The 24,720-nt window shown below is 49.7% G+C and overlaps 1 protein-coding gene across 2 annotated transcripts; it reads right to left on the reverse strand.

Moving 5' to 3' along the window:
* Positions 1-340: 340 nt before the first annotated feature.
* Positions 341-24,000, reverse strand: LOC116327983 (MAGUK p55 subfamily member 5-A-like). 2 transcript variants are annotated; one of them, XM_039603358.1, is made up of 18 exons: positions 23,843-24,000; positions 23,557-23,731; positions 16,038-16,344; positions 15,317-15,488; positions 14,909-15,009; positions 13,217-13,324; positions 10,566-10,643; positions 10,166-10,306; positions 9,770-9,931; positions 9,571-9,648; positions 9,282-9,465; positions 8,583-8,651; positions 8,410-8,481; positions 8,139-8,306; positions 7,957-8,046; positions 7,547-7,659; positions 1,960-2,070; positions 341-1,852 (listed from the first exon to the last, which is right to left on the reverse strand). In XM_039603358.1, exons 3-18 carry the CDS (start codon positions 16,218-16,220, stop codon positions 1,676-1,678), a joined length of 2,007 nt encoding a protein of 668 aa, XP_039459292.1. In that variant the 5' UTR covers positions 16,221-16,344; positions 23,557-23,731; positions 23,843-24,000; the 3' UTR covers positions 341-1,675. The 2 variants fall into 2 exon arrangements, with proteins under 2 accessions (XP_039459292.1, XP_031605545.1); XM_031749685.2 differs by lacking the exon at positions 23,557-23,731.
* Positions 24,001-24,720: the final 720 nt, after the last annotated feature.

Below are 24,720 nucleotides of genomic sequence, written 5' to 3' on the forward strand. Positions count from 1 at the left end.
TTCCTGTCAGACCTGCAGAAGCTACAGGTCGAATCTTTCTAGTTTCTCTGCTGTGAGAATGAAGTTATTGCTGTGAGTGTGCACGTCTCTCACACAGGTGCTGGTTTAGCGTTGAGCGGGCGACCACGTGCCGTCGGCTGAGAGGGGCCGGGTCGGCCCGAGCCCTCTGCCCCCCCCTCCCACTCCCACTCCCACCACCGCTGTCCTTTCTTTGCCGTATGTCTCACACACAGCTCTGAGCCGCTGTGGCTTCAGGTAGGAAGCTACGAGTCTGTTTGAAAGGAGGAAGTGATGTCAGTGAGGTTTTTATAATAATAAAGTTTGAATAAAAACAAACAGGTTTACTTTCTACTGATGATCTATTTTATTCATTATTCGTGTCTTCGTGGTGAATATTCATACAAAAAGTTTTCTCTCAGGAGGAAGTGAGAAACAGGAAGTGGAATCAATTACATTCAGTACAGCTAGCCCCGCCCCCCTCCTCTTTTCTTCCTCCTGGACCAATAGCAGGGGATGAGGGCGAAAAAGCTGCACTCCTATTGGTGCATTCTGGTCTTCATAAATCTATTTTACAAATATATAAAAGCTCTACAGTGATGATACAGAGTCTCTACTTCAGCTCAGAGTGTCACACACACACACACACACACACCTGCAGGCCGCCGGGTCAAAGGTCAAACAGAATCAGCTGATACAAAAACAATCACAAGTGCAGTAAAAGTCAGTCAGACAGGAAGTCTGCGCTCTCAGCCCGGCCGAGGGGGCGGAGTCAGCAGCCAAAGTGTTTGAGCTTCACATTTCCTCCTGAAGAGCCTCACCTGGACAGGTGGGTGTGTTTATACAACAAACAAAAACAAACATTAAAAACAGACGAAGTGACGACGAGGCGGCACCGACAGCGGCGAGGTCCAACACGAACACGACTCCAAGAAAAACACGACATCCCGAAACAGTCTGACGTCAGAGTGTGTTCATAAACTGATTCAGAGTCAGCGACAGGAAACAAACATCTGAGACTTTCAGAATAAAGCTGGAAAGACGCTCAGAATCTTTCCAAAATAAAGTTTTTAATGCAGCGACGTCAGTGTCGATTTACACAATAAATATTCCAGCAAAACGTTTAAAAACGAGAACAAAGTGAGCAGAAGGTCAAAAGTTTCCGTTTGTGTCGTGAAAAAAAACAAAAAAAGGATTATAAACTCGCTGCTCCCAGCCTGCTCGCCCTCAGGTATCCCAGAATGCCTCAGTGGGGCAGGGCACGGAGCGCTGCGTCTCTAAAAATGTGAGTGAACAACTCCGTCTGAACGCTGAAATGTGAACCACAACAATCGCGCGGCAGCGATACTACAGGCTGTGAGGCCCGCCCCCTGCTGGGACACTGAGGCGCTGCGGGGAGGAGGAGCTTAATGCCGAGACACATTTTTATTGGTGAGAAACCAGATTATTCATGTTCCCACTAAGATAACAGAAATAATTTCAGCTCGTTGTGATGTGTGACGTTACTCCGCCTCGTTAGTCGTTTATGATTTTGTTTTTATTGTCGCTCAGCTCGCAGGACTCGTTCTACCCTTAATAACAAACACGAACAGTTATGATCCAGTTTGATTCAAAATCTCAGATGATTTCTGTCCTGACGCCGACCCCGAGCTCCAGCTGTGTGTGTGTGTGCGTGTGTTCAGCGCAGCCAGGAGCAGGGCACCCACTGCGGCTCCGTGTCCAGCTTGTTGATGAGTCTCAGCAGCTCGGTGAAAGCTTTGTCCTGATCCGTGTTCACGATGATGGAGTCGAACAGGTGACCGCAGCCCTGCTCCATCTCACGCGCCTTCTCGATGATATCACGCAGCTCCTCGGGCTACACACACACACACACACACACACACACACACACACACACACACGTTAGTACTAAGACACACATGCATAAACACAGCTGATGGGCAAAAGTAAACGGACGAGCACCTTGGGGTTTTTGTTTTCTTTAGCCAATAAGGCTCGAAGTCGTTCCTGGGAGGGAGGAGCTATGAAGATGATGTAAGGCTTCAAATCTGAACTCCTCAGCACCTTCAGAGCCTGGAAACACACACACACACACACACACACACACACACACACACACACACACACACACACACACACACACACACAGAGTCATGTATAAAAAAGCAAACAGTGGAGAAAGCTCTTCAGCACAGGTGTTACCAGGTATGAACACCTTCATGGCTTTCTGCAGGTGTACTTGGTCACCTCCACAGAGCTCCCATTAGCTTGTTGGCTCAAAGCTGAGCTGCTCTGAGGACCTGCAGCATCTGAACAGCTCACATTCATACTTCAGTGTCTGTTTATCAGGATCACCTGCACTGCAGTGCAAATGAGGTCCGTTTGTGATGAGTGCAGCTTGTTTAATGTGGATCATCAGTGGACGTGATGATGAGCTGTTATTTGCATGGAGAGCCTCTGAGGCAGCTGTTTGACACTCTTCCTGTGTCTGTGCCTTTATCTCAATCAGCAGGCAGCGTCAGAAACGTAACCCCTGTCCTCTGCTCTGTGTCACCTATTGTAGCCAACCTTTACATGGAGGAAGTGGAAAGAAAGGCTCTTGGCTCTTTTAAAGTAGGAGCACCCAGCCACTGGTACAGATATGTGGACGACACTTGGGTCAAAAATCAAGACACAAGAAGTGGAATCCTTCACTGCGCACATTAACGCTGTGGATAAAAACATCAGGTTCACCAGGAAGACACAAAGGATAACTGTTTGCCTTTCCTGGACTGCGCTGTGCACATTGAAGAGAATGGCAACCTCAACATTTAAGTTTACCGGAAGCCCACACACATGGACCAGTACCTCCTCTTGAGTGTAAACTCAAGATGGCGGCGCGCACGGGTGCAGCGGCTCTTAGCTCTCCAGTTTGGTGCTCGTTTTCACTTTTACTGTGTATATTTTTGAATGTTTGCAACGCCGCCATCTCTTACAGTCGCCAGAACCTAATTGACCTAGGTTTCAAATATAGTTTGTCTGTTTCTGGCGACTATCAGCGAACACACAACATCCTGGAGGAGATAGCGAGACCGCCAGGGTCACCGTGGATGGTCTGCCCGCCCAGCAAGCGTAGAAGGCGACGGAGGGAGAGAAAGCAGAAGAGGGGATGCCGGTCGGGCTCAGATGCTAGGCTACGCAAACAACCACACTGGCCAGCATTTCCAAGCCTTTTCGTATCGAACGCCAGATCCATCACCCACAAATTAGACGAATTGGAGCTACAGATAGCCACCACGAGCTTTGCACGTAACTGCAGCATTATTCTTATTACGGAGTCGTGGCTTCACCCGCTGATTCCCGACGCTGCAGTCGAGTTAGCAGGCTGCACGCTACACCGGCACAACAGAAACAGCAACTCAGGTAAAAGCAGAGGAGGGGGGCTATGTGTTTACGTGCATAACGCGTGGTGTTGTAACAGCAGGATCATTCACACACACTGTTCTCCTGATTTGGAGGTTCTGGCAGTCTCGTGCAGACCTTTTACATCCCGAGGAGTTTACAGTAGTTATTGTGATAGCTGTTTATATACCGGATGCTAACGTTGGCACAGCTCTCAGCCTCTTGCTCAACACCATAAACAAACAACAGCTTGCCCACCCCGATGGGGTTTTTATTGTCGCCGGTGACTTTAACAAAGCGTGCCTAAAGACTGTGCTTCCTAAATTTGTCCAGTTTGTGGACTTTGCTACGAGAGGTGAACACACTTTAGACCATGTCTATTCAAACATCAGGCATGCTTTCAGAGCGACACCCCTCCCCCACCTGGCTGGATCTGACCACCTCTGCATGTCCCTCACCCCACCTACACCCCCTGCTGAGAAAAACAAAGCCCCAGACAAAGACAATAAAAAACCTGGCCTGAAGGAGCCCTCTCTCAACTGCAGGACTGCTTCTCAACTACTGTATGGGATTTATTCTCCAGCCACAACCTCCAGGAGTACACGGACACTGTACTCGTACATCAGGAACTGTGTTGACAATGTCACCGTCAACAAAAGGGTCAGGGTGTTTCCAAATCAAAAACCCTGGATGAATAGCGAAGTGCAATCCCTCCTAAAAAGCCGCAACACTGCCTTCAAGTCAGGGGACAGGGCTGCGTATAGGGTGCCAGGGCAGACCTGAGTAGAGGCATCAGGAAAGCTAAGGCTGCCTATAGGAGGAGGATTGAAGATCACTTTGCTGACAACGACCCCAGAAAAATGTGGCAGGGGATCAATCACATTACCAACTACAGAAGCAATAACCAGGCGACATCTAGGATTGATGCCTCGCTGGCTGAGGATCTAAACCGTTTCCTCGCCCGCTTTGAGGCGACCAGGCCCTCAGCTGTCACACCACTTCCACCCGCCCCCAGCACCGCACACTAACACTTAGGGAGCATCAAGTGAGGTGTGTTCTAAGGTCAGTGAATCCCAGGAAGGCGGCAGGTCCTGATGGAATACATGGAAAGGTTCTCAGAGCATGTGCTGACGAACTGACCGGAGTCTTCACTAAAATCTTCAACCTTTCCTTGTCATTAAACACCGTCCCGCCTGCCTCAAAACCTCCACCATCATCCCCATCGCCAAGAAGACAGCTGTGGTCAGCCCAAATGATTACAGGCCTGTTGCACTTACGCCTGTAGTGATGAAGTGCTTTGAGAGACTGGTCTGTCAGCACATCAGGGCCAGTCTGCCTCCCACTTTGGACCCCACCAATTTGCCTACAGGACTAATCGATCCACCGAGGACGCTATCACCATAGCGCTCCACACTGCGCTGAGTCACCTGGAGCACCGAGGAAGCTATGTGAGAATGCTCTTCCTGGACTTCAGCTCAGCATTTAATCACATCATCCCGGAGATCCTGGTCCAGAAACTGTCTCACCTGGGACTCTCCACCCCCATCTGCCTCTGGATTAAGGACTTCCTGACAAACAGACCTCAGTCTGTCAGACTCGGCCCCCACCTGTCCAGCACCATCACACTCAGCACCGGGTCTCCACAAGGATGTGTTCTGAGTCCCCTCCTGTTTACACTCTACACATCCGACTGCTCCCCTACCCATCTCTCAAACACCATCATAAAGTTTGCGGACGACACCACCGTGGTTGGACTCATCTCAAGGGGGGATGAGTCGGACTACAGAGAGGAGGTCAACAGACTGACTGAGTGGTGTTCAGTTAACAACCTCCAACTGAACACCACGAAAACTAAAGAACTTATCTTGGACTTCAGGAAGGGCAGAGCAGACCCGGCCTCACTTTACATTCACGGGAGCTGTGTGGAGAGGGTGCACTCCATGAGGTTTCTGGGCGTGCAGATCTCTGATGATCTCTCCTGGACTGCAAATACCACTGCGGTGGTAAAAAAGGCCCAGCAGCGTCTCCACTTTCTGAGAGTGCTCAGGAGGAACAACCTGGAGGCTGCTGGTGACTAGGGCTGCACGATTTTGCATAAAATGAGAATCACGATTTTTTTTTGCTTAGAATTGAGATCACGATTCTCTCACGATTTTCTTTTCCACAATAAATATTTTTATTGCACTTTTTAACTGCACATCAACTTCGTAGCAGTTGAGACTGAACATAAAAACAATAAATAAACATAAAAACAAATGTCTCACATTTTGTGGTTGCCGCAAAATGTTGTACTGCTTGTAATTCTGTCTCCACCGTTGCTCGACACTGCGTGTATAGAGCAGGTAGTGCAACAACAGAAAAATAGTTGCGGGATGGCACTGTGTAGCGTTTGTCTAGGGTGTTGATCATTTTCCTAAATCCCTCGTTTTGCACAGTGTTGATGGGAGCCATATCTTTAGCCAGGTGATAAGTAATAGCCTCCATAATTTCTTTGTGCCTGCAGGAGTTCAACGTGTATAGGGAAGCGCTGTATAAGGTTCCCGTTATTGATGTTTGGCTGGTTGACCGGGACGGATTTTCTCCTGGATGAAACGTCTTCAAGAAACCTAAAGCAGTCCAGACGCTTTTCTTTCAGAGCTCCTTAGACTTTATTCTCCTGCCTTCTGTCTCTCTGGTGGACCTCTTCAGGCAACTGGCCAAGGCTGTCAGTCTTTACTTGGCAGTTTCCAAGGACTTGCTGTGCTCCTTGGGCACATTCTTTATTGCACCTTTCTGCAGCTCCAATAGTTGAATAACCTCCCTCTGGGCTGATCTTGCACTCTAATCTCCTTCTCTATGGAGGGTACTGCTCCTTGTGGATACAATAGCATACATTTTCATTGCTATGAAAATATCTATCCATGAAAGCTTTACTTAAAAAGCCATCTCTAGACCCAGCAGTCTTAGCTAATTATAGGCCAATCTCCAACCTTCCACCTTGCAGCGCTGCTTTCACAGGAGACAGATGCAAACATGCAAAAGTCTTTCAGTTATGAGGCGTTTTACGCTGGTCACTCTGTGGTGGCAGCTAAAGAACATGATGACCAACATGCTGAATACCACGTTTTGGAACATATTCAGAGTAGGTGGTGGAATGACCGCACAAATAACGTCCTGCTTGTCTACACACATCTCTCTACACAAATCCAAGCAGCAGCAGAACCATTCTGGGATCAATCGGAGCGATGGCGCGCTGGAAAGGGCACATCCTGGTGTTTCAGTAACCTTACTCTGATTCAAAAAGCTTAGCTCCCGTTTCTGAAACAGAATTAAAGACTGCTCTTACTACGCTCGCTCAAACGATCGGTTACACAAACATATTACGTTGTTACAAGCCAGCGATCGGTGCGTTTCACTGTGTCACATGCTTCTCAGGTCCACAGAACACAGTTGTTGATGAGTGCATTGAGAGCACAGATCCACAGTCATCCAGCAGGAGTGATTTGTTTTCAAACTGTAAAGCTGACAGTTTCAATTCTGTTAGAAATACTGAAACATTAAAAATGTGATTCTCTAATTTTGTGAATAAATGCCTTATTTCACACTGAAGCAGCTCAGCTTGTGTTTTCAGTTCTTCACACTGGCCTCACTTTAAGATGAGCTCAATACGAATAACACAGCTGGAATCAGCTGCTCCTCATATTTAAACTCTGCTTCGGCCTCTGCAGTGAAATCGGTTTGAGACCAGATGCAGGTAAAAATAGGTGGAGAACTCCACCTTGTGTGTCCTGGAGCTGCAGGTGGAGGCAGAGTGACGGGGACCTCAGAGCTCTGATTCAGGTCCAGCAGCGTCTGAACTTAGCATGTTTATTTAAAAAGAGACGATGCATATGACTTAATGAACACTTAAATTGGATCAGGTTAACATGCCAGAGTTAGCCACACAGGCTAGTTTTCATGTTGGTCAGCTGATCACAACACAAACAGCAGCTCCACACTCGCCCCCTTCACATCTCAGCTGATCTCACCTGGACCCACACCACCATCATCCTGGTAAAGAAGGCCCAGCAGCAGCTGCACTTCCTCCGTGGACCAGTAGCTGCTGCTGGCCTTTTACCGCTCCTCCTGCCTGGTGTTTGGTACGAAGGGGCTGCACAGAGGGTGTGTGTGTGTGTGCTCATATACACACCTGTGTGTGCAGACAGAGCACGCAGATTTTCCCGGTGTTGATGACCTGTCTCACTGAATCCGTACTCGTCCCGTACAGATTCTTCTCGAACTCTCCGGACTCGATCAGCTTCCCTGAAACACAAAAACAACCAAATTCACACCAACAGGAAGTTAAAGACCTCCAGACACCCTGGAGGTCTTTAACTTCACAGGCTGCAGTTTAAATAAAGCACTGACGCCACCTTGTGGTACAAACTGGTATTACATCAGAGTCCATGCTGCCATTTTCAGCCTCAGCATGTTTGGGACACGCTCGTCACAGCTGCTCTCTGATGCAGCTGCACTTCAGGACGTTTAAACATTTCTAACTTTAAATCGAGCGCATCTGAATGACGTCATCACAAATATTCTCGGGTTTAAACGTCTCACCAGCCGCCAGCTCAGCCTCGAAGGTCTGCCGAGAAACAAAGTGATAGTCCCGACCGCTCTGCTCGCCCTCGCGACGGCTCCGTGTCGTGTCTACAACACACACACAGTTAGTTTACACACACACACACACACACACACACACACACACACACACACACACACACACACACAGAGATCCTTACGAGGTACAGCTCCAGCGAAGCGCTCTGGTTCACTGTTGAGCAGCCGCTGCCTGAGCTGTTCCTGCCCACAGCCGCTCGGACCAATCAGAGCAATCGGACGCTTCCTATTGGCCGGCTGGTGGTACAGCGCCATCTCCTCATAGGTGAGAATTTCTTCGTTATCAAGATCTGGAGCAAAAGACAAGCAAAAGAGACATCTGGAGTTTGAGTGAGGGTAGAACAGGAACTGAGGCTCCGCCTCCTCCAAGCATTTGGGGACAGACTGACGCACCGTCGTTCCTGTGAGGGTTGTACAGCAGCTTCTTCCTCTTCCTCTTGTTCTTCTTCCCACACCAGAGCTTCCCTGCAAACAGACACCACTTCAGTGCACGAGTCACATGACCTCTAACCCCACACGGGTTTTTACAGCAGTGAGGTCATAACGTGGGCGGAGCAGGGACTGACCGGACTTCTCGGGCTCGTCTTCTTCTATGGTTTGCTTCATGGCTTCTCTCTGCTGCTGGAAACTCTTCCCTGTGGAGACAGAAGCAGAGAGCTGCACAGCTGACACCAGAACAAACCGAGTTTTCCTCCAAACACGGACGCGTCCTCATGTTGAACAGCTGACCTCAGGGAAGACACGTTCACGCCTAACAACAGGAAACGTTTCAGCCTAACATATGAAAACGAACACGTGAGCGCAGCATTTCTCCCTTTGCAGGAGTTCTGGGCACGCTCAAATGGGGGAGACCCCAGGGACGCCCAGAATCAGATGGAAAGATCCGACATCATCTGGCCTGGGATCATCCGGGAACAACTGGAAAAGCACGTCAGCTGGAATTCTGCTGATGCCACGGACAATCGGAAATGAAGGCAGAGCTTACTGACGCCCCCTGAGGGCAGCTGGCTCTTAGGACCGAGGCGGTAAGAAGGTGGCACTGGACACGAGGTGAAACGTCACTTCCTGTTTGGTGTGGAGTCAGCAGAGCGAAGCCACGAGTAACCGTCCCAATGGTCACATGGTCACATAGGTCACGGAGGTCAAAGGCTGCTGCCAATCTGACCTCTGCTTCCTATCCAAATCAAACGCTCTGAGCGCGCTCACACCGTGCAGCATTCTTCAAACCCTTGAGATAAAAACCTCCGGCCGTCAGACTGCCGTACCTGGCACCAGGCCGGCGAGCGGCTGGTTATCCTCGTCTCCGTCCCGGTACGCCTGCCACCAGTTGGGGTCGGATTGGCTGATGATGTGCAGGATATCTCCCTTCTGGAAGGACAAGCCGAGCTCTCTGCACGGCACGTAGGGGTCGTCCGAGGGGTCGTAGTCGAAATGAGCCTTCACGTGGACCTGAGGAGCGGAGCAGAGTCATGGGGTCAGAGGAAGGCTTCAACCCTCGGCTCATCACTTCACCGCGTTGGGAACGAGGCGTTCCTCTCATATCGCAGCACTCACCACACTCTCTTTGACGGGAGGAGGTTTGCTCTGATTGCTGGGAATCAGCATGAAGGTCAGGAGGCCGTGCATGTCGGCCTGTTTAGACACAAAGACACGAAATCATCTCCAACCACTGACGTGAAAGCGCCTGAGCTCACAGACGACGCTCAGCCGGAGTCCAACCTGTGCTCGTATGTGAAGAAAGCGAAACACTCACCAGGATGTCAAACACCTGGTTGACGTCTTTGCCTCGGATCTCGATGCCGTTAATCTCCAGGATTTCGTCTCCTTCAGACAGAAGCCCGCTTCGTTCAGCCGCGCCGCCGCGAACGATCCGACTGATCACCACGCTGTCCATTTCATTCCGCACAGTCGCCCCCTGCAGAGCAAACCATGCATTTCATCACACAAGCCATGGAGACAAGTCCTGGCATCAAACACCAGGACTTGTCAGGATTTTGTTGTCCTTTTGAACAGAGCTCGACTGTTTCCCAGCCCTCAGATTTCACATCTAACTAAAATGGGTCAAATCTGGACTCAAACGTGTGTGTGTGTGTGTGTGTGTGTGTGTCTGTGTGTGTGTGTGTGTGCGTGCGTGCGTGTGCGTGCGTACCAGAGGGATGTCTCGGGCCTTCTCGATGCGAACAATCTTCACTGTCTCTCCTCCCCACTGCGTCAGCATCTCGCCCTCCGCGGGCAGCGGCTCTGGCTGCATCTCCATCTCTGCTATGCTGTCATGGGTCAGAAGCAACGACTGCACACACACACACACACACACACAGACAGACAGACACACACACACACACACCTGAAGACTGAGAAATCTGTGTGTAACTGTAAATGTTTAGACATCTTTGTGGGGACCAGCAGTCCCGTCCTCAGTGTCAGGGTCACAGAGAGGTTATTCTCAGGGTGAGGCTGAGATGGTCAGGGAGGCTCGGGAAAGCATGAAAGCATTGTGTCAATTAGAGGTCCTCGCTAAGACATGAAAACGAGTGTAGGTGTGTGTGTACCTGCAGATGTGTGTCTGACAGCAGGCTGTGCAGCTCCAGGCCTTCTTTATTGTGGCACGCCTGTAGGAGGTTCCTGACCTGAAACGGCAGCAGACATCCCCACTGTGATCACTTCCTGTCACATGTCCTGCTCCAACCGTGGATTCTACATTCAACATGACCCAAGTTTCTAATAATGACAAAAACAGACATATTGGTGCTGCGGCTGCAGTGATGCGGGCGCTGCACCGGTCCGTCGTGGTGAAGAGACAGCTGAGTGTAAAAGCTCTAAATATACTGGTGGATCTACGTCTCTACCCTCACCTATGGTCACGAGCTGTGGGTGTGACCGAAAGAACGAGATTGCGGATACAGGCGGCAGAAATGGGCTTCCTCAAAAGGGTGGCTGGCCTCTCCCTTAGAGACAGGGTGAGAAGTTCGACCATCTGGGAGGGTCTCAGAGTAGAGCCGCTGCTCCTCCACATCGAAAGGAGCCAGCTGAGGTGGTTCAAGCGTCTGACAAGGATGCCTCCTGAGCAACATGCTCTGGGCTTGTCCCACTTGGAGGAGGCCCCGGGGCAGACCCAGGACACACTGGAGAGATTACATCACTTGGCTGTCCTGGGAACGCCTTAGTGTTCCCCGGGACAAGCTAGAGGAGGTGGCTGGGGAGAGGGAGGTCTGGGCTTCTCTGCTTAGGCTGCTGCCCCTGCGACCCGGCCCCGGATAAGAAAATGGACAGACAGACAAAAACACACCCGTGTTTCCCTTTACGGAGGCATTGTGAGGCGTTGTCACCAGGCGTTGTGGTGCTATTGGTTACTACAACACGTCACAGCTGAAGACGTCAGTGTTACAGTTCAGTGGGTTTGAAAGTTGCTCATTTCCAGCTTCAGAGCAGCTTTGCCTGATTCACAGCTCACAATAATCCTTCTTTGTCTGATTCCAGCCTCGGCGATGTCTCTGACTGACACAGGCTCCTCCCCCATTAGGACAATGCTCTTCTGGTTGCTACAGATGTATGACCAGCAGTGGGTGTGGCTCACATGATTGTATACCGCCCTCCGTGACATCACACAGATCGCAGAGTGTAAAAACTGGTGGAGTGTACTTACTGTACACACACCGAGCTGATTGATCAGCGTTGGGGTGACGTGAGGAAGAACAGAAGAGGAAGAGGAGGAAACCTTTGGTGCGGGTTTAGTTAGCCCACGAGCGTTACAGCTGAAGTGGTGCACGAGCAGTAATGTAAGGACAGTTCGGTTCTCACGGTCATATTTCTGTTATATTAAAGATTAAAGGCAGATCTGACGTGAACAGCGGCGTGCTGCACTGAAACCATCCTCCTGCACTGCTGCAGCACGTTTCTGCTTCGTTCCTGATTAAGAAGCAGCATTTTTGTGAGGACAGCATGCACGTCAGCTCTTCTTTTCTCTTTGATTCTGGAAGCCAAATGCAGGGCGGGGTCGAAGACGCCAACATGGATGATGTGCTGCTTTTAATGAGCTGCCTCTGAAACGAGGCCCGAGGAGCGCAAACCTCGTCACCAAGCTTAGCCTCGCTTTCACCGACACGCAGGAAAACTCCCAGAGTCACTCAGGCCGACAGTGTGAGGGACCAGACCCCGCCCCTGAGGAAGACTCTGGGCTCAGTGGGAAAGGGAACCACACAAGTTTGATGCCAGGACAAATGTGGATGAGACACAGACGTCCAGAGCACGCAGCTGGACCAGTCCGACTGCTGCATCACATCTGCCCCGAGGAATAATCTGCGCCCGACCTCGGTGTCAGCTCCTCGCCTCGTGTGCAAGCAGTGAAACAGAACAGCTGTTTCTGTTTCTATGGCAGCGCTGGAGCAACAAATACATTACAGAGAGGCGAGCAAAGCTGGAATCGGGGACGCCGTTCTAGACACCGCTCGCTCGCTGAAACCATCTCCCTCTGACTGCTTTGGTTGCCATGGTCACCCGCAGTTGACACGGGAGGAGTCGCACTGGGTTGCATGCGGTGCTTGCAACAGTTGGACATTTATTTTGAAGGCGCTTGTTTGCGTTTCGCTGCCACTACATGGCGAGCGTTTGCTGCTACCGGCGACTGCTGCAGTCTGCTCGTGGTCGGATCAGTCAGAGCACATTTCTCCCTAGCAACTGACGGTTGCCGGGGTCGCTGACTGTCTGTAGCCGTGTGTACAGATCACTGTTACTCACAGACATCTTTACTATGAAGGAGGTCAAATTTGAGGAAATCCATAGTGAAACGTTTTCTGTGGCTGCTTCAGCTGAGTTTGTGTTAGTTTCACTGTAAGTGAATCAATTATAAGAAGGCAGGTGTGGTTTAGATAAATCACCTGTGTGACTCCAAAGCAAAAGAAAGATCATGAACGATGTTGGTGAGTTACAAATGGCCCAGATCCTGCAGGAAACCTCAGTGTGTGACCTACTGCAGCTCTACAAACATACTAAAGTGAACGTGTCCCCGCTGTGCTGCCCCCTCACAGCAGCTTTGGAGAAACAAACACTAACTCAGTTTGATCTGCAGCACACAGAGGTGAGAAATAACAAAGGATCGATTATTATAGACCAGCTTTAAGTGTTTAGTTCACATCCAGACTGATGAAGCTAAACTCTCTGCTCCGTGTGCTTCATTACCACAGTTCAAATACAGCTGTGTTACCTCCATGGCGAGTGGAAGCGCCTGCTGCGTGTGGGGGTACGGTGGAGACGGTCGGTGCATGCTGCTGGCCACGGCATTGTGGATCTTCAGCGCCGACTGGAAGTCCGACTGCAGAGAGAAAAACAAAGACGTCAGCGACTGTGAGCTGTCATTTATTCCCACTCGATGCTGCGCTGAGTCAAAAACTGGTTTAATCCCTCACAAACCGAGTTCACATTCAGCAAAAACTCCAGTTTTATGACTGAAGTGTTGACCTCTGACTGTAAACCCACCGACAGGTCACTCAGGTGGACGGCGAGTCGAGGGCTCAGAGTCAGCATAAACATGGCTGAGCTTCTGGAGGAAGACCTCGGTATCCTCAGAGCTCGCAACAGTCGAGGGGAAATTGAGCTCATTTCCACATGAACTTTATCATAATAATGAGATTAATGCACATCAGCACTTTTTAAAGACGCACTCGTTTATCACCAGCAGGTGAGATACAGGTGAGACATTTTGCACAGGTAAAAACAGACTGAACCTCACACACTAGCGCTCCATTTCACTAATTACAGTAAAGCTACAGTTCTCAGGCTGCACTGCTGGTGTGCTCTGCATCAGGTCTGCTTCATGCTGGAAGTCAGGTTTGTGTCACCAGAACAGAAAAGAAAGATTCAGAGATAAAACCTGTGAAGCAGAGACGACGTGGCTCTGCTGTTTCTACCTGATCATTAAACGCAGCTCAAACTGCTGCGTAGCTGCAGAGTGACGCTGTCAAAACAAACCCTTGGTTCAGCTCATGACTGCGAGGAAATATGAGTCCAATCAGAGCGCGAGTTTCCTCAAATGATCAGTACAGTTTATTTTAATGAGCTCACAGGAAGTCCTGCAGTAACCCGTGTGGGAGAAATAAAACAAACCTTCAGCAGAGCGAAAACCACTCAGGCTGGAAATCAGACGCCTCTATGTGGGCGAAAGGCTTCAGGCATCAGCGAGGCTCTGAAGCACGACTCAGGAGGGTCGACTCTGACTCCAAAGCATCGCAGGAATGCGCTCTTTCATGCATCTGACTGGCTGAACACAGCCACATGACTCCACACGGCTTTGTGACAAAGATTAAACCTAAACCTCTGAGCGGATTTTAAAAACCTCACGTCTCCATGTTTCTGCAGCTTTAAGTGCAACAGAGCGACGGCGTCACGATGACCACTTTACTGGCACTCCAAGCACAGAAGGATGATTTTGGATTTAAGCTCTGTCAGAAACCAATCCCACTGCAGGTGTCACTCTGCTGAGTGACAGCTTTCAAACGCCAGTACAACCCAGCGCTGACGCTGTGACCCTGTGGTCACAGTCCACATCACGGTCAAAGAAAACAACGAGCCTTTTCCTTCTTCCCGTTTCATGCACTGAAACGTGCGGTTTGCCAGGTCTGTGTTTGTTTGCTGCTCAGAAAAGCACACAAACACAGTCAGTGCACACCTGCACCGTGTGAGAGCGGCTGCAGAGTCACGACCAGCCCGAGGGTCGCTGGCCATCCTGGACCCAGCAGCTAAAAGTAGTCCTGGGTCAGGAGAGAGCCCCGCCTCGAAGCGTCCGAGACCACAAAGCTGCAGCTCAGACAGCAGTGACGAGTCTTTGACCGCAGAATCTCACAAAGAAGCCACAATGACACAGCAAGCCGAGGCCGCGTGCCTCACTCGCTAATATTACCTTGTTCAGCAGAGCGAGGACCAACTCGACGTCATTCTGACTCTGCTGGTCCGACAGGCTGCCCCGGACCTGCTTCAGCGACAGCAGCAGCTCCTCCAACTCTGCAGAGACAGAGCACACGTGTTCAAAGCAAGCACACACATAGCTGACCTGAGACGAACAGTGTGTCCTCCTGTGTGTGTCAGCGCTGCCGCCCCACAAACAAACTCTTAATTAAGTCGTGTGCTTCACTCCCTGCCTGAGGAATTCCCTCCCTGACTGGCGTCTGACATTCCTGTTCACTTCCCTCCTTTTTCAACTCTGTCAGCATCTCTTTAACTTCCACCTCCTCACCCTTTGACCCCTCAGATCTGCACAGTAATAACTGCTGTGTGTGTGTGTGTGTGTGTGTGTGTGTGTGTGTGTTACCCAGCAGCGCGTGTGTGTGCTGGCTGCTGAGCGCTGGCAGCTGCGGTGTGTCTTGCAGGAATGTGGGGTTGTCGATCCCACTGTAGGGATTCTGGGAGAGGTTCCTGAGTCTGAGTGAGGCGTTCAGATCCAGCTGCCGACCCTCCTCTTCTCTACGACGCCGAAGGTCCTCCTGACACACAAACACAGAGCAGAGGAAGTTACACAGCAGGCCCTCCATATTCCTCATTCATCAGAGCACACATGGCGTCCTCTGCACTGACCTGTGCACGCTGAGCTGTGATTGGCTCTGTGCTAAAAGCCCACGTGAGCGTGTTATGTAAATGAAGCCCACATCAGGTAAAAGCTTCATGGACGATGCTCAGGACTGAAAAATCAGCCGAAGCAATCCCACACCCACTCGAGGAAACTAAACCTCAGTGTTGTCTTGGCTGCAGCTCATTCTGAGCCGACACCTCCCCCACACGCTCAAATCAGCCTGAAAATTTACCCACAATGCACTTAGTGAAGTTTCCTGCACTGAATTATCAGAGATGTGTTTGCAGGAACTGTGATGAGCACTGGCTAACCTGAGCCTCGGAGGGTTAGCTGCACAGGTTAGCTCAGGTGTGCTTTCATCCCTCTGTCGTTACACAAAACCTGTCACAGTGAAACATGCACAGCCCCAAACTGAACACCTGAAGCTAAATGCCCCACCCACGCAGGTTTCTCTGTGTCGTACCTGATGCTGTCGTATCCTCTCCAGCTGAGCGGAGCGCCGCAGAGGCAGCGTTCGGCTGCCCAGGTCTCCCGGACAGTCCACGGCCATTTCTCGGTGCTGCTGTTCTCCCCTCGCCTCTTCATCTCCTCCTCCTCCCTCTCCAGCAACATGGCCGTTCAGATGGGAGGTCGTCATCCCTCGCATGCACGCACGTCTTGTACTGGGTGCGTTTGATTCGATTCCTCAGACGGGCAGCTTCTACGGTGGTTATGTTAGCGAGATGTTTAGGAGGGCAAGTCGGTGAAGAAGGCAGCCATGACACCGTCACCTGTGCAGGAAGCAGACACACAACGTCACCTGTGTTGAAGGAGCAGATGAGGCAGACAGCGTCTGCTGACAGGTCACAGGAAAATGGACACATTTATGAAGGCGTGACGCCAACCAGGTAACACTCAGCAGCTTTTCATCAGGGTGGAGCTGCTGAAGCACAGCAGGATCACTTTAAAAAGGAAGTAAGGACAGTCCCGCGACACACCCGTTTCACCATCACAGCATTTTAATGTCACGACAGGAACCTTTTCGCTGCCGCACAAGCTACGAGCGGCAACGACGAGGTGAAGCGATCGGCGCTGCAAGTCAGAGAGACGTCAGGTGGGCAAACAGTTTATCCAATCACAAGACCCCAAACATCCACCCTACGTTCAAACCTCTCCATCCTTTTTGTAACGCTTATCTGCAGCTTAGGGAGGGAAGACCTCCCTGCCCCGGCTCCTCTGCAGGAGCACCGAGGAGTTCCTGAAACTGTCACCGGCTCTCCCCCAGGTGTCCCCCAGCTAGGAGGCACTTCTACTCCCTGCTCCTCACCCGTCTCTGAGGCTTCTTTCGTCCACCTTCTGCTCACAAACTGTGGGGACGTTCTGTCCATAAAGTCTGAACAGGACGGGCGCCGAACATTCAGCCAGATGTGCGGGACACAAACAGCTGTTTTAGTGACACGGGCAGCAGGTCAACAGCAGCGCCAGATGAAGCTCGGTCATTAGTTCAAAGGCAACAACATCAAGACCGCCGCCCACTCCCCACACATAACCATGACAACGGCTTTGTCTGCAGCCGGGTGGTCCGGGTAGGTGGGATGGACAAGGGCCGGCGCTCAGGTCAGGAAATGGGGGAGGGAGAGGGCGAACGAGGTAACGACGGATGGAAAGCAAAAGAGAAAGAGAGAGAGAAGGTGAATATAAACAGAGACGGATGGAGGCCTTATCTCAGTAACACAATAACATGTTTGTATGTTATCTGTGACACACACACGGCCCATGATGCAGCAGTGAGGAATGCCAGGCAGCCTGGGAACAGCATTCCTGTGATGGGGGAAGGGAGCGTGTCCCCAAAACACAGAGCTGGGATTCAAACATCAACCCACACTTTCAGCTCTCGTCTCTGAGCTGTGCACAAACACACCGACCTGATGAGGGCACGCGCTCGTTTACAGGCACACAAATAATAATCGAGTAAAATACTGAGATATGCAACCAAGCCTGACCCCCGCTCTCAGCCCCCCCATCATCTTTAATATTCACAGAGGTCATCTACGTTTACAGTGACAGGAGTACAAACACACATAACAACCAGCAAAGCTCAGTTTACAGAATTAAATGTGTGAAGTCTGTCCTCAACTCTGTGTCCAGGTGAGCACACCTGAGTACTAACGACCGCTGCAGTCAGACGAGTACTCGAGTATCAATCGATACCTAAAGCTTAACAGGGTTTGCAGACAGTTCTGGACCATGAACAGCTCCGTGCACTCCTGAATCACACAGACCAACTCATTCATCGGGTTTCACACATGCACTGCAGCCCCGAGCCGCTCCATCAAGCGCCCGGCTCCATCTCCGACTGCACGACGTCCCGACCCGAGTCTTCAGAAACCTCCACGTCCGAGGAGCTGCACTGAGCGCTCACATTAATGTCTAATTCAGCGAAATCATAGGTTCAAGTGAATAAAAACAGACAGAGTTCCCGCCTGACCGCCTCAGAGACACCTGACATATTTACAAAATTCAGATGAAGATGATCCTGGTCTGTGGATGCATGTGCTCCCACTCGCCCTGAGCACGCACCCCTCCCACAGGCTGATACCAGCCTTTAACCGTTAGCCAGAATGCACGTTGTGAGGTTTCCTGTAGCAAAAGTGACTCCGGGAGCGTAAAACTGATGTGGTCTCAGTTTTTAAACACACGTTTGCTGTTTAATGGCTTCATTAAAGGCCGATACGACTGCAGGTGTTTGACCTACAGCAGAAAGAAAGCTGGACTCAAGTCAGTGCTTGAAGAGAATCAGCTGACAGCGAGGGGCTGAGGAGGAGCGGGCGAGCCCTCCTGCTGAGTGTTTTGGTTTTGCGGGGGATGGGGCGGAGCTTGATTTGAAACCCAGTTTGGCTGGAAAAGCCTGAATCGAAGCTGATCAGGACCTGCAGCCGTTTCCTGCTGGATCGCTGCCCTCAGACCATCAGAAAGGGCATGTTCTAACTCAACACGCCGCCCGTCCCGTCACACGCCGCCCTCTGGGGGCGTTTCACTGCCATCATTCACATTTAGCTTCCAGTGGTTGTAAAAACACAGAGGTAAAGTCATCGGTCTGTTAGCAGTTTGTCTTCCTCAGAGACTGAAGAGACATTTGTCCCACCGAGACAATTACACAACTATGACAAAGACGAGCTCACACAACCAACACGAGATTGTTCCCAGAAACAAACAGTCCAACATTTAATCTGACAGTTTCACAAACTGCAGCTGTGAGTGTTTCATGTTACTGATCATGTGACTCGATCAAGATAAACAATCAATAACAATCCTGATAACAGCCCCTTCCTCCACCTCCACCAGCTGTTCTCAGAACTTCATGAGTGTTAATGAGTTTTGTTACACACACACACACACACACACACACACACACACACACACACACGGCTGTACCAGCCTGTACCAGACAGGAAAACAGATCAGGGAGCGGAGGGCGGACACACAGAAACAGAACAAAAACAACTTCAATTATTTTATGTGAGCAAAAAACAAACTGAAAGTGAGAAAGTCTCATCTGAGTCACGGACACGCGAGTGGATTTAAACATGTTGAATATGACACTGATTCCTCCCCCACCCTCCAGAAACACCACAGCCTCTAACAGCCTTTCACGTTGTCTCACAAAATCTGATCGGTTGACTGGAGAGCAACGTCCTGGCTCTTATTCTGAAAGTTCCCGGCCCTTCCTGTCACGTTTCTTTGCCGCTCAGTCTGCTGCTGCTTAGGGATGGGTATCGTTTAGGTTTTATCCGATACCGGTGCCAAATCGGTACTTTTGAAACGGTGCCGGTGCTTAAAGAATGGAGAGCACAAACTTGGTCCAAAAACCTCTCATGTTTTTATTTTTAGCAGTCTCTTTTTTTCTGCAAAATGATAAGAACCGTAACAACATCTAAACATCATCTGTGCAAAGATTTATGTTTTTAAAGTGAAACAGTGAAAAATTACAGTGCTGTCAATACATGAATATCCAGACGTTGTACAAAAATGTCCAATTCTTGCACACAATTGGACACCACGCCAGTTGATTTTTTTAGGTATTTAAGAGCAGTCATTAATTAATTTTATTAACATGCCTAAAACTGCGTTTTTGAAGAATTAACCACACATTTACATGGTAATGGGCCTTTTCTGCCATGGAGCGCTTAATTGGCCTCTGGCCCTTTAAACTCTGAGGGGCTGTAACTTTGGTTTCTTTTGGTTAATTTGCATGATTGACACCTCTTTTTAATTGTTCGAGCCAATAGAGTCACAGTAACATTCCACGTTCACGTTACGTCAACCAATCAGACGTTGTAATGCCAAAACCCACGTGGGTCCAAATTTACTGCATGTGACGTCTGTCCAGTCACGTGTCTATAGGTGGGTCTAAAATGGAGGTTGTTGATGGAAAACGACTGATGCCGCTAGGTAGGCGTGGTAACTGCTGATAATCACATGGCTACCGGCTACCGGCAAAAATAACGGAGGAAATCTGGACGGTAAGCCAATTTCTGTCTTAGCGCATTTGCGCCGCTGTGTGTTTTTGTGGTCTTCTTTTGCGGCTCATTCAGTGAATTTTGGTCAGAGTGTGGTGAAACTTGGTGTGTGGAATTGGTGATAGCTCTGGAAGATAACCAGCTTTTCTTTAGCAGGTTACATGAAGTCTGGAGAATTTCTGGTTCGCCTTGTTTGTTTAGCGGACTTGTGCGCATTTACATAACTGCTCGTTTAATCATGGCTTGTTTTCGTTGAGTTTGGTGGTTGTAGAAATGGTTTATATGACATTTTAGCTGAGATTCCGAGGTTTCTGTGGATACCACACATGTCTGGACTTATATTTCTCACCCCGTGTTATAACCGATTAAACGTGATCTCCTCCTTTTTGCTCCCGGTACCGGGGCGTGGGGCTTAAAGCACTTGTTGCAGGCTGCTGAGTTTGCATCTTTTGCTGTGAAGTACAGCCAGACTTTTGACCGCTTTGCCTTGGGCATTTTTAATCTGTAGCTCTGCTCTAAAAGAACGTACGTACCTGGCCCCGCCTACTATCCTTGTAAAGGTAAAATGATTGGCTAGAATCCAAAGTGTATGACATCTCAAGAAAAAAAAAAGCACCAAAATAAAGCACCAAAATGTGCGCTGCTTTTCGGTCTGGTTACTACCGTTTATGTCAGAACCGGTGCCACCGGTACCCATCCCTACTGCTGCTTCCCCAGGAAGGCTCTCATCCTGCGGACGAAGTCCTCCACCTCTGCGCTGGACTGCAGCTGGTGACGTAGTCCTGCTTCTGCTCTGGAGGTTCTGCACCAGAACCAGAACCTGCAACAGGTGGAGAACTGGTCCCTGAGCCACTAACTAACCAGCTCACCTGAGCAGGACAGACTGGTCAGCAGGGCCGTGTTTGTGAGGAAGGAAGCACGAGACAGGAAGTGCTGGGTCTTTCAAAACAAAAGCAATCAGACTGTCTGGTGAAGTAAAAGTAGAAGGTGTTGGTCTCTGGCAGTTTAAATAAGGAAATTTTGTAAAATTATATTAAAAAATATCAAAGAATGAAAAGGACTAAACTCAGTCCTCATACACACCTGGTGGTAACACACCTGGACTTCAGCAGCGTCCCACTGCCTGAGGACCTAACTGGACCAAATCAGATAGCAGCGACCAGTGGGCCCCGGCACAAGCCCCCCAATCAGGCCAGAGAAGCAGCAAGCGAGCGAGCATTCCTGAGAACAGAGGACGTCTGTCTCTCTTTGGCCAGACGCCCTCAGCCCCGTCCTCACCTCACTGCTTCACCAGCGCTTGGCGTGGAGAGTAAAGTGAGGCTCCCATCGCTTTCTGAAATTCAGCCGATGACCCTCCACATCCAGCTCGCACAACACCTGCAGCTCTCTTCCTCTGCTGCAGAACCAAATCTACATCAGCTGACGAGGAAACCAAACACCGGAGCCTGACCTGACTTCCACAGCACCCTCACAGATAACAACAGCCTTACTAAGGACAACAAAGACGAGCTTCAGGGAAAGCTCTGACTTCAAAATAAATCAGAAAAGTCCAATAGTTCCTTCTCCAAAAAGATAAACACTAGTAGTTCTCAGAGAAAACTCACTTCTCCTGCAGAGCCTCACTCATCTTATTTCTTCATTTGGGTCTGAGGGCCGAACACACAGCAAGGGGAGCTGCATCTAAAAGGTGGAGAGCACTCAGAGTCTGGAGCCCTGATGTGAAACTCTTACAGGTGAGAAAACTTTCCACGAACATGCCAGACACGCATGTGCAGCTGAACCGTGACCATGTGCAGGAAACTGCAGACGCAGCAACGAATCATCACATCCAACCAGCCGCCGACTGCGGTCACTTCACCGCGCCCAAACACGCCGTGAGACGCTAAGGCAGTCCTGATGTCATCAGATCAAACATCTAGCGCCCGAGAGCTGACTGCCCCGTGAACAGCTCACACTGAAAGGTGACAAATTCCGTCTCACCTGCACAGGTGTGATCAGAGCAGCAGCAACAAGGAAGGGGAGTTTTCTGTCGGTGTCCATGCTGCACAGGTAATGCAGCTCCTCCACACCTGCTGTGTCTGCCAGCAGCATTAGGAGGAGACGCCGGGACCGGACTGGCATCCTCTTCTCAGTGTGAGGAGGCACAGGAGGAGCACGGCGACCTCCAGCGCCTCCTCGTCTGACTGAGATCTCCCAAACAGACTCTGTGATGGTGGCGTGAGGGCATGACGCCCTTTAGTGGGACCTGCGCTCGCAGCTCAGTCCAAACCACACTGTTTGTAAGACTCAACATTCACAGCAACTGCATTGTAACTTTATTCACAGATTTCCAATCAGATAAATGAATTCTGGACACCAGTTTACTCAGAGGGTGAGCTGGCGACCGCGTGCTCCATGGCCAGGAAGCCGGGTACGAGTCCGACCCCCCGCTGTGTCTCCTCTCTGTCTCCATCCAATAAAGGCTATTAAAAAATAATAAATGAAAAGTGAATTTTCAAATATGCCGACTCCGCACTGATGTAGCCACCACTCTCTCTAGAGCAATGCCCCGCCCACAGACATCTGACACCGCCCACATTCACAAGACTCAAATATTTAGGACAGAATTCGCCAAAAACAAGACCAGAGAACTACAAATTTACAAGAAACACAAACTATGAATTGATTAGTTTTTTCATAAAGGTATGACTTTTTCTAAACTCAATTATCAAAATAATAAAAAAGGGAAAGAATTCAAATATTGACAAAAATGTTTAAAAAATGTTACGTTAAAAAATTAAAAATAAAATACAAAAACATTCCAAAAAAAATTCCCTCCAAAAATGACTAAAATATACAAATATTTATGAGGAAAATGTAAACTTAACAAATCAATTTACCAAAAAAGAATAAATTAATAAAAGTGTGGGGCAAAAACTAAAAACAAACAAATTCAAAAACAAATTAGGAAAAAAGTAACCATTTACTGAAAGCCCGTCACAAATGTTTGTTTGTTTTTTAAAAACACCACTAAATGAAGAATAAACCCCAAAAAAAGCACACAAAACATGACTGGAAACGTATATGAGGGGTAAAAAACAAACAAATAATTAAGAGAAAGAAAATATAAAGAAACCCCAAACGCTGAGAGGAGTGCGTGAGGAGGCCGGGCTGGGTTTGTCCTTCACACCGACTGAAGGTTTGAATCCCAGCCGCCCACTGACACTCTCCAGTCCTCGGTAATCTCGGACCCTGATAACGCTCCATTCAAAAACACATTTCCTTCCACAGCAGTCACGGGGAGCGGCAGGGAACAGGAAACAAACACTTTATTTCTCTGTACGGGGAAATAAGCAGCTCACTGTAAATACAGCTTCCTGTAGTTTGACTTGTTGTCCAGCAGTCAGGTGAACTTCAGCAGGTCTTTAGTAAAAATGGCGCTTTTAGTCCCTGCTGAGGTGGAATAACTGTAATAAAGATAAGCTGAGCGGTGTGTGCAGGTACCTCTCCCCCAGCCTGGAGTTTGTCTCACTGACAGCTGGCCAACTTTAGCTCACTCCCGAGCCTCTTTGTGTTTTCCTGCTTCTCTCACTCGAGCGGCAGGGATCCGGGGCGGAACGGCTCCGTTCACAGCCTAAACTCGGACACTTGGGTCGGTTTGGCCCGTCAGCGAGCCGCCCTGCTCGGAGAAACGCACTTTATTCGACCCTAGCATTAGCAGCTAGCTGCTAGCGGCACCTGTTGATAACAAAGCCACTTGAGAGCGAACAGAAAGCGCTGGAAGCCTCACCTGCTTCAGCCCGACCTCCGCCTCTGTCTCACGACTCAATCCCCCGGGAAGTTGCCGGGTCACAGCGCCGCTCTGAGCCCTATTCGCCGTTCGCTTCGCGGACTTTCTGTCGGTGTTTCTCTGGCGGACTTGTTGCTCGGTGCTCGGACACCAACGGAGACCTCTTCCTCACTGTCATTCCCAGCTCCAGAGAGGGGGCGGGGCCAGCGAGCCACCAGCGAGATAGCACGGTGACGCTGATTGGACGCACCTATGAAAGGAATTTGGTGTCAGCCAATGAGACACGCCGCTACATGGAATGCAGCACAGCGAGGTTAGCATTAAAAGTAAAGCAGGCAACTGGGCTAGCTGTGCAGGGGCTTCCCCAGGATTTTTAACAGGGGGCCAAGAACACCAACATGGGGGGTTCTGATCAAAAATAAATAAAGAGTTATTTAAACTCTTTAGGTGAGTACAAGTCATAGTCTTCCTTACCCTGTCTTGTATGTATGCAGCTCGTCGGACTGCTGTCTGCTTCAAACAACCACACAGGGAAAATAAGGTTAGCCTCTACCTCGCTCATTGTTTACTCTGAGTGATGTCAGTTTCATGACATCACTCATAAATGTGATCTGTTCAGTCAGCTGTGCTGTGTTTAACTTCTGCCTGCTGTGATTATCTTTGTGCATCATCAGTGACTCACTGTGAGGAATGTAAGTCGGTGAGAATGTGCGGACAGGTGGGATAAAAGCTGCAGATAGGTCTGACCTGCAGAAACTGCCCATTCAGTAAATCACTTTTTGGCACCCAGTCTGACTCAGAGAACGGTGGTCGTGCTCACTCAGAGGAATAATGACAAATACCACAGACTTCCAAAATAAAAGTCCTATTGTACATCA

Source organism: Oreochromis aureus, linkage group 19 (genome assembly GCF_013358895.1).
Source record: "Oreochromis aureus strain Israel breed Guangdong linkage group 19, ZZ_aureus, whole genome shotgun sequence".
In the NCBI taxonomy this organism is placed as follows: domain Eukaryota; kingdom Metazoa; phylum Chordata; class Actinopteri; order Cichliformes; family Cichlidae; genus Oreochromis; species Oreochromis aureus.